Raw genomic sequence first — 9,394 nt, forward strand, 5'->3', positions numbered from 1 at the left:
TGTTTCGTTGATCGAGAACTACCCTACAGCGTGAAAGCATTATGGGGAGAAAATGGCGATTGTATAGAACGAGACAAATGACTCACTCGCATTGGATATCGCTCTTGCTTTTCTCGATATTCGATATTTCTACCGCCCGATACCGACCGTTAAATTGACGAGTCATCGTACGATTCATATCTCGAAGTTCAATAATCTTTCCGTGGGGAAGTTTCCCGCGGCCAACTCTGCGAACGCCACCAATCATATGCGACACCGATGGAGATGGACAAGGGCTGGCCGAGACTAGGCGAAATCGGACATGTCCGCGGCTGTTAGTCGGCAGCGTGAAAAGATCGAGCGACTGAAGATAAATCTCAAGTCTCCTCCATACAGAAGTAAATTCTTCTATCTAATCAGGAGTTCCATCGAGTATTATCTATTAATTGCATACTTGAAGCTCAAGAATGGCGTCTGATAGCATTGTCATCGTCGGGTAAGTTGCCTACTCATAATCTGAGCCTTCACTGACAAGGATTCAAGGGCGGGAATCATTGGCCTCGATGTCGCTCTAGTTCTGTCTCAACAAGGCTATGGAAAGAATATCACAGTGATAGCCGAGTACCTTCCCGGCGACACTTCACCATCATACACCTCACCATGGTGAGCCTCCATTCTTGTCATGCTGAAACACCCTAACAAACCCAGGGCTGGCTGCAACTTTTCCGCCATTTCTGGCACCGATGCCAATGCGATTAAATGGGATCGCCACGGCTATGCACACCTCAAGAAACTCGCTGCAGAAGATTCTGACAAGTCCTTCGTGAAAAGGACGCCGTCAATTGAGTTCTGGGATGATAATGTGCCGCATGACAAGATCAAGGCTATGGCTGATTATCTTGATGATGTGAGTCGATACACCAAGTTGGCAGACTTCGGCTGCTGCTGGAAATACTAACGATTTGTAGTTCAAAGCTCTGTCTGCTCAAGAACTTCCTGAAGGCGTCAAGTTCGGATGCGCGTTCACGACGTTGACCGTTAACGCGCCCGCTCACTGCCTATATCTGTACAAAAGACTGAGAGAAGACTTTGGTGTGCGGTTCATCCGCCGAAAGCTCGGCAATATCTATGAAGCGTACAACAATCCGGCCACGAAAGTCGTCTTTAATTGCACAGGCAACGCAGCAAAGACACTTGCAGGCGTGCAAGACGAGAAGTGCTATCCAACTCGAGGCCAGGTTCTGCTCGTGAGGGCATCTCATGTCAGCACAAATGTCATGCGTCACGGCAAGGATTATGAGACGTATGTCATTCCGAGACCTGGATCAAATGGCAATGTCATTTTGGGAGGATACATGCAAAAGGGCAATGAGTAAGTCTTTTGATTCTAAAGTTTAGACGAAAAACTGACAAAATGGCAGTGATAGCGCCACGTATTCGTCGGAGAGCGAGTCCATCCTCCAAAGGACAACGGAGCTAAGCACAGAGCTGCAGCAGAGGGAACCTGAAGTCTTGGCTGCATTCGCGGGCATGCGCCCATCTCGCGAAGGTGGCGCAAGAATTGAGCGTGATGAGATCCTTGTCAATGGAGAAAGACGTGTGATTGTGCATAATTATGGTGCTGGTGGTACAGGCTTTCAAGCTGGCTATGGCATGGCGCTGGATGCTGTCAAGAGCATCGAGGATATTCTCAGCACCCTTCCCACCAGGTCATTATTGTAAGCAGAATTATATAGATGTGTAATTTATGTTCCCTGCTTTGACGCATCCAACGCAAGTTTCACGTGCGGTTCCAATTTGAGAACCTGATCGACTCCTCGCCAGAATATGGCATCCATTCTCAGTAGACCCAATCGAATGACTACGAAGGCATTGGCTTTGTGACGCATTTGCCTTCGTGTTGCTTGAAGTAGCTTCATCCATGAGAGTGCTTCTTCGTAAGTAGCGGCCGAGACAAACATGAACAACATGGCGAAACAGAGTGACGAGAATGCGCTTTGGCACCAAGGTGGCCAGTGTTCTGCTGTTTCGTCGCTCTTGAGGCTTTTGAGGAAGTCAGAATATTGTTCCAGAACTGTCTTCAGGCTCTTGCGTGGGGACCATTGATCTGAAGTGTTGGATGCCGAGGGGTGAGAATTTCGGGCGTGCACGGCAGCGCGCAGTATTAGTAGTTGTGTGTAATAGTAGCCGAGCTTGATAGTTATTCCAGGCATTGACTTGTCGTTGTTGGGATCCGTTGAGCTTGTCCAGTCGGGTTTTATATGTTCCAAAGACTCCGAGAGCTCCAACACGGTCGTTTGTAACTCTTCTGGCCTCTGACTTAGACTTGATGATCGCAAAGAACGAGAGAAACGTTAGCTACCACCAATGGATTCTGCGACAGAATACTTACTAAAGACGATCAAGAGCATCTGAGAGAGAAGCTGTGAGGGCTGAGAAGACCATGGTATCAGCCCACTGCGACGCATCGAGGCCAGAAGAGTGCTCGTCCTGAGCTGAGAGCTCATCAACGAGCCAATTGGCACGATTGATATGAGGTGGCCTTCCTAAAGCAGCTGCTAACCATCTATCAAGCGCGTATACAAAGAACGAGAGTCTGCGTCTCTCAGCTATTTGGGCCGATGGGATATTCCAAAGAGATGGATCAAGGTGCAGCCCAATGTTTGTAGCTGCTGATACTAGCGTTCCCATTGTTGCCCATCGGTAGGATGCATCTGACACAAGTGGATTTGAAGATGGTCGAGCAATGAGCAGGAATAGAGTCTGAACGGTCGCAATGTTTGGTGAGTGGATTTCAAAAGCAACTGCCGCATTAATGAGATGGGCTAGGTCTTCAGCATCAGGTGAGTCGTAGGCCATATCGATGCAGAGTTGATCATCATACATGGCGAAAGGAAGAGATATTGAATAGATTGTTGCCAGAAGACAGGGAGCACTTGTTGCCGGGCCAGGAGGGGACTCTGTTGAGAATATTGGGTAATGTGGTGCGATGAATCTGTTGTAAAGACTTATCAACCTCTTGCCCATGTTTTGAGAGACGGCCTTCTCAAGCTCCACTCTTTGCGATGATATTGGCGCGCCAGTATGTCCGGCTTCTTTTCTACTTTGACCAAACAGCGATGGCTGTGAGATTAGGAACTGAACAGGTGGGTTGTTGTTCACTGATCGTATCGCGAGCTGTTTGAACTTGAAGGTACCGTGCTCATCCGATTGATATCGTTGGAGGAGATAGGGATCCATATCTCCACTGAGCCCAAGCGTTTCTGGATGAAGATTTTCGTGTCCATCCAAAAGCGGGTAGATCTTGCTGTATGAGCCATCTGTTGATTCAGCCGCGATAGATGGAGGGTTGTTATCAGGTGTTTGGAACATGAACTGATACTCGGGAGCGTCTATGTCGAGATGTTGAAGGAAGTCTATGTTGATATCGGGAAAGGTGTCTGTTCCTGTCGGTGAAACAATACCTTGCTCAAAGGATGTGAGTGGCTCTTCAATGACCTCATTAGAGGACCCTTCCGCATCGTTTGCATCATGATATTCAGGGCTCGTCTCAGCTGTTTGCTGCCTCTTCCGAGGCCTCGCAGCCTCTACAAAGGTGCATTCTCTCCCGTATTGCTGACATAATCGGCATGGAGGTGACGACTCGATCCGGCATGCAGTTTTGCGAGAACGACAGAAGTCGCATGGTCTTTGCCGCTTGCTCATGTATTTACGCATCATGAGCTGGTGGGCGAAGGAGGTTGAGATAGCGAATCAGAAGTTACTAAAACTGATCGGAATTAGAGTCCAGAATCCACGTGATCTCGTCTACTTATGGGGAGCCTAGCGCAAGATACAGCTAGCTACTAGTACAAACGATAAGAGGCCTGTTGAGTTTATTCATCTAATGTTGACATTTGATATATGCTTGTGCAATTTGGATTCAAGCTCCGCAGTCGTTATTCATGGGATATAACCCCGAGACTCATGTAATATTGTAAGCAGTGGTGTTTGCCAAGCGCCTCTTGAATAATGTGTACTCGCCGACTGGACAGCCTGCAGATACTGCCTGACGGGCTGCGCTCCCATTGTGGGTTGAGAAATCGCAAATAAGGCTGTGATACGAATTACACCTCCAACAAATCAAGTATGCAGGAATGGTCGCCAGGCATACTCCGATGTGCTTATCTTACCCCGCTCCTCCTCAAATACTGAACATCGGCCATAGCAACGCACCGCATCTCTTTCCAGCCCCAGATATTTTTGCTCTACTCTAATGCGTCTCATTAACACCAAGACTCTGGAGCTCCATGAGTTCTTCAACGACAATGTGCCCCCTTATGCAATTCTGTCACATACCTGGGGTACCGAGGAAGTTACATTCCAGGATTGGCAGAACCACCAAGTTGCAGTCTCAAAGCAAGGATATTTAAAGATCAAGAACGCCTGCCGTAAGTCTTTGAATAAGAGACTTGAATGGCTCTGGGTTGATACCAACTGCATCGACAAGACTAGCTCAGCTGAGCTTACGGAAGCGATAAACTCGATGTTTGCATACTATCAGAAGTCTCGAGTCTGCTTTGCTTACCTAGCTGATGTTACTACATACTATCAGAAGAGCGAGCTGATGTTTTCACAAGTTCGGGGCAGCCGTTGGTTTACTCGCGGCTGGACACTCCAGGAACTGATAGCGCCACGGCATATGGTGTTCTATGCGGCTGATTGGTCAAAGATAGGGACTAAGGATGAATTCTTTGCTCGCTTGGTCGCATCAATCACCAAAATTGATAGTATATATCTCAGTGGGCAGTTCTTACCCATGGCTTCCGTCTCACAGAAGATGTCATGGTTGGCGAACAGAACAACGACGAGGACTGAAGACATGGCATATTGTATGCTTGGCATATTCGATATCAGCATGCCACTTCTCTACGGAGAAGGCAAGAGGGCATTCTTCCGCCTCCAGGAAGAGATCATCAAAAGATCGAATGATCACACTATTTTCTGTTGGGAATGGATTGATGATGTCCCTGGTGATTGGGGGAGTCTTCTCGCCCCATGGCCCACTGCCTTTGAAGGATCTGGTGGCTTCGAAAGGCTCAGCAGCGACGACATCTCGATATTTTCAATGACAAATGCTGGCTTATCTATCCCCTTACCCACCATAGCCAGCCTCGGAGGCACATCCGACTATACCAGGTCCTGGTTCGTTATGCTTCAAGCCCGCCTAGCAAATACAACAGGCGATCCTCCAGATGCAGCATGTATTCAGGTTTCTGGCCGTCAAGTAGGTGATCTCCTCTACGTGGCAAGATTACCGTATCCTGCTCGACCGATGACAATGCCGAGAACCCTGGTAGGGCACCTTAAAACGCAGCCCCTTATTGTCATGAACAGATTGGAAGAAACAAGGCTCCTCAAGGAAAGAAAGCTATTTCCCGATTATCACAATGGAAACAGTGTTATATTTATACCTGTTTGTTGCCCGCAAACTCCGGAAAGAAGATGGCGTTTTGTGGAGTCATCGTTTGGTCCAGTCCTAATACTACTTGACAAGGACAATATCCGTGTAGGCAGATTGATGTTCAAAGGGTCTAAGAAAGATGGAGAGATCCTCCATATCTTCCTGGGTGTACGAATAAATGATGGGCATTGTTATGCTTTTGTCAAGATTGTCCCCGTCTACTCAAAAACGATCTGGCACCATTGGGAGCAATATGTCGAGAGAAGCACATCCGACAAACAGGAGGCTGACTTCTGTGGTAGTCTCGGAGTAACAGCAGCACTGAGGAGATCCATAGACAACACAAGGGGTGGCGAAAACCACTACTTCTTATTTCTTAAGGAGGGTGGCTTTGCTGACTCTGAAAACTTCCTATCGGCAATGGGTTTCGACCGTCAGGGAAATGATACCGATTCGATTGATGTGGCATCTGATGTTGCTGGAAATGGTACATTTAAGTATATAGATCAGGCTTAGCTCTTACAAACGCATCTATAGAGTGGAGGAAATGCTTTGCAAGGCAGGATAATGCAGAGACATAGTCTGTAATTCTATCAGAAGCAACTAGAGCCAGGTTCATATACAGCTGAATTTTTCTATAATTGTATTCGAAAAATTTGGGTTTTCAGGTATACAGAACAGGCACTTCATAATTATCGTTTTGTCAATGCCATGTGTTCTCTAATTTCTGTCTCGTAAGCTCTGTGTTTTTTTTCTAATCCATGTGTCCCGCCTTAAGCGCTTTGAGAATTATCATAACCTACAGCGACCAAACAATTCGAAAAAGATCATCGCGACATTCATTTAGGCCATCATGATGCTGCATGCGGGGGGGCCGATTTACTCGGCGGTTAAAGGTATATGATACACCAACCATATTGCTGGAACCACGTCATGAAACAGCACCAAAACAAAATGTTAGTTTTCAACTTCTTCAGTATCGAATATCTCACAAAAGCTCAAGATTGGAAAGACTTCTTTTATAAAATTCTCTCTCGGTAAATTTCCTTATTCTACTATATCCGATATCATCTGGCAAGCTTCTCATGGTTGGACCCACTGGACTTTACAATAGGCTGGATTTGCGCCCTCGAGACTGAATATGTTGCTGCGCGGGTGTTTCTGGATGAGTAATGCCCTGTTTCTGGATCCCTTCCTCGAACTGACCCTAATAAATACACCTTCAGCCGATTGGGGCATCACAACGTCGTTATTGCTGTCCTTTCTCAAGGATATGGCACATCAAGTGCAGCCAGCGTCGCGACACATATGATCTTTAGCTTTCTAAATATCAGGATTGGGCTGTTAGTCGGAATTTCAGGCGGTGTTCCCAGCGCACAGGATGATATACGACTGGGGGATGTTGTAGTTAGCGTCAAAGAGCATAACGGCGTTCTTCCATAAGATATGGGTATGGCGTTTCAGGGCCAAGAATTTGAGATACGGTGAGTTCTGAACGCGCCACCTTTCCAGCTTCTGACGGCAACGAATGGTCTCAGAGCCCAACACGAGATTCAAGGGCATCGGATTCGACGTTCCATTCGCGAGACTCTGAACAGAAACCCGAAACTATGAACCAAATTCGGACGCCCTGATCCAGACTCTGACCGGCTCTATTTACCTCATATTGTTCACACGTCCGGCCAATCATCCCGTTGTACGGAGGCTTGTGGAAACGATTCATTAAATCTTGTTATACGGCCGGAAAGAGCTGCCGCAGAAGATGGTATTGTCATTCATCATGGTCTCATCGCTTCTGGAAACACTGTTTGCAGAGATGCCAATCTACGCGACAAATTCGCCCAGAAGGGAGCCTTATGCTTCGAGATGGAAGTAGCAGGCTTGATAAATTACTTCCCTTGTATAGTGATTCAGGGTATATGTGACTATTCTGATTCGCACAAGAACAAAGACTGGCAAGGATACGCAGCTATGACTGCCGCAGTATATGCCAAAGACCTTCTCAAGCATGTCGCTCCATCGCGGGTTGCGACGAAACGAAATATGCGTGCTTGTAGCACGAAATGGTTAACCAGTCATTACTCGAGTCTTCTCACGGAGACAGTGTTCGTTTTCATGCTGTTCTTACTTGTAGAGGCTATTGCAAGTAATGTGGTCTGAAGTGGGGGGCGACTGGTGTGATTCAGTAAAAGAAATCCACCAAAGCCTTCGATGGCAGTTGATACAGATGAGGATGTACGTTGATTTGTTTAATTTATTGTGTATTAGAACCTGTTTATGTGAAACCAGACAGCAAGACGTTGCACAAAATGTCGTTAGTTACAGCATACCTTGGTCAACCGTCAAGGAACAACCAATGTATGTATCTCAGTCCTGTTCGCTTTCATTCTATTGGGGTTTATCACGCAAAATTTTACTAAATAATTACGACTTCTTGTTTTTACCCTACTAAAGTTGAGCATGCCGTAGAATTACATTGGTTTGTCGTCAAACATCAACTACATAAATGACCCGAAACCTCGGATGAGATTGCCAACAGAGTATGTTAGTAGCTCAACCCCGCTTCTTAAATCCGCTTCCTACAAATCAACAAATCGTTGTCAACAAAGCCTCGTCAACAAAGCTCTAGCAACATAGTTAACACAATCGCCGCCCCCATATCCAAGATATACAACAACTCGTATTAATACACTATTTACAAGATATGACATTCGAACTTTCTAACAACGCACTATCGCCGCCTCAAACACCACCAGCATAGAATGTAATCTAGTTCACTTTCAGTGATAGAAAAACCAATTTAAAGCTAGTAGCTATGTATAATAATAAACGCTTTATTAGATATCTCTCTGCCGATAACTTTTCTAAGTCGCCCATATTAAAAGAATATTATCTCTTCTTCATATAAGTTGCCAAAGAATTTAAGCTAGATGGTGTAGCTATCGAGGACTTCTAGGATTAGATTATTAACCCTCTACTCCATATTTTCCAGAAGCTGCCTACTCTAGACTAGGCAGTACTACAGACCTTGGATAGATTTTTCAACCCTGAAACTTTCGTCTATACCTTTCAAACGGTCTCCCATAAGCATATACCACAGCTAGATAGAGACACCTAACACCAATATCTATTCAGTGTTTCTGTTCCTGATGCACTCTGTGCGTCATGGAAGTCCTTTGATCCGCCTGAAGTACGGATCTTTTATAAGAATATGGTTAGCCTGCCTTCTAATACGCCACGCAAAGTCCTATTAAACGACAAGATAATTGCATTCTTTGAGCTCATACGCCATAGCAATAAGCAGCCCCTTATAAATAAACTAGATCTATATAGGAAGATTAACAGAGCCCAACTTAATAATAAGATAAGGATTTTATGCCTCTATGGCCTAGTGCAGAATAATAATGGTGTTACTCTGGGTCTTTTACTTACCTATATTAACTATAGGCATATAACACTATTATATATAGTAGAGCCGGGAACCGAAGTTTTACTAAGGGAGAGATAGGCTGCACAAATTCAGGAAGCTATTGGCCAACTACATGATGCTAGAATCGTTTAGGGAGATGCCAAACCGGACAATGTCCTAATTAATATAAATAAGGATACTTGGCTTATTATTTTTAGTGGTGGATACACGGGGGGATAGGTGCCCAAGATCCTTGCCGGGACAATGGAAGGTGATCGCATTGCTCTCGAGAAGATACTAGAATACATCCGCACCCAGAATATCAATCAGGAGGCTATTTATTTCCCCTCATTATTCGACCGTCACTTATTTTCCTGGCTATATGCACATTTCTAGCGTCTGACCCAACTTTTCACACCGTGTCAGATGAAGGATCTGGACCCCGCAACATTGTATGTGTTGGTCGTGAATAGTTCACTTTTTCACGTATATCAGCAAAAAGGTGATGGGTCTCTGATGCATGTGTTCACTCCACCTCAAGATATACGCCCCGACCAATGCCT

General features: G+C 45.7%; 3 protein-coding genes across 4 annotated transcripts; 2 read left to right on the top strand and 1 right to left on the bottom strand.

Moving 5' to 3' along the window:
- Positions 1 to 47: 47 nt before the first annotated feature.
- On the top strand, positions 48 to 2,322 carry FOXG_04878 (uncharacterized protein). The gene is made up of 5 exons (XM_018382913.1): positions 48 to 475; positions 523 to 642; positions 688 to 886; positions 948 to 1,351; positions 1,401 to 2,322. Exons 1-5 carry the CDS (start codon positions 447 to 449, stop codon positions 1,699 to 1,701), a joined length of 1,053 nt encoding a protein of 350 aa, XP_018239729.1. The 5' UTR covers positions 48 to 446; the 3' UTR covers positions 1,702 to 2,322.
- FOXG_18922 (uncharacterized protein) lies at positions 1,561 to 3,711 on the bottom strand. The gene is made up of 2 exons (XM_018399067.1): positions 2,372 to 3,711; positions 1,561 to 2,304 (listed from the first exon to the last, which is right to left on the bottom strand). The coding sequence occupies exons 1-2, from the start codon at positions 3,697 to 3,699 to the stop codon at positions 1,725 to 1,727; spliced, it is 1,908 nt and encodes a 635-aa protein (XP_018239730.1). The 5' UTR covers positions 3,700 to 3,711; the 3' UTR covers positions 1,561 to 1,724.
- A 424-nt stretch (positions 3,712 to 4,135) lies between these two features.
- Positions 4,136 to 6,101, top strand: FOXG_04879 (uncharacterized protein). Of its 2 annotated transcripts, XM_018382915.1 has the most exons (2): positions 4,136 to 4,409; positions 4,469 to 6,101. In XM_018382915.1, the coding sequence occupies exon 2, from the start codon at positions 4,505 to 4,507 to the stop codon at positions 5,936 to 5,938; it is 1,434 nt and encodes a 477-aa protein (XP_018239732.1). In that variant the 5' UTR covers positions 4,136 to 4,409; positions 4,469 to 4,504; the 3' UTR covers positions 5,939 to 6,101. The 2 variants fall into 2 exon arrangements, with proteins under 2 accessions (XP_018239732.1, XP_018239731.1); XM_018382914.1 differs by having other exon boundaries at positions 4,136 to 6,101.
- The last annotated feature ends 3,293 nt before the right edge of the window (positions 6,102 to 9,394 follow it).

Source organism: Fusarium oxysporum, chromosome 7 (assembly GCF_000149955.1).
Source record: "Fusarium oxysporum f. sp. lycopersici 4287 chromosome 7, whole genome shotgun sequence".
NCBI lineage: Eukaryota > Fungi > Ascomycota > Sordariomycetes > Hypocreales > Nectriaceae > Fusarium > Fusarium oxysporum.

Coding starts and splice junctions, on each gene's coding strand:
- FOXG_18922 (XM_018399067.1), bottom strand. CDS start 3,699: ATGATGCGTAAATACATGAGCAAGCGGCAAAGACCATGCGACTTCTGT. Junction 2,305..2,371: donor GATGCTCTTGATCGTCTTTA/GTAAGTATTCTG, acceptor GCGATCATCAAG/TCTAAGTCAGAGGCCAGAAG.
- FOXG_04879 (XM_018382914.1), top strand. CDS start 4,235: ATGCGTCTCATTAACACCAAGACTCTGGAGCTCCATGAGTTCTTCAAC.
- FOXG_04878 (XM_018382913.1), top strand. CDS start 447: ATGGCGTCTGATAGCATTGTCATCGTCGG. Junction 476..522: donor GATAGCATTGTCATCGTCGG/GTAAGTTGCCTA, acceptor CAAGGATTCAAG/GGCGGGAATCATTGGCCTCG. Junction 1,352..1,400: donor TACATGCAAAAGGGCAATGA/GTAAGTCTTTTG, acceptor ACAAAATGGCAG/TGATAGCGCCACGTATTCGT.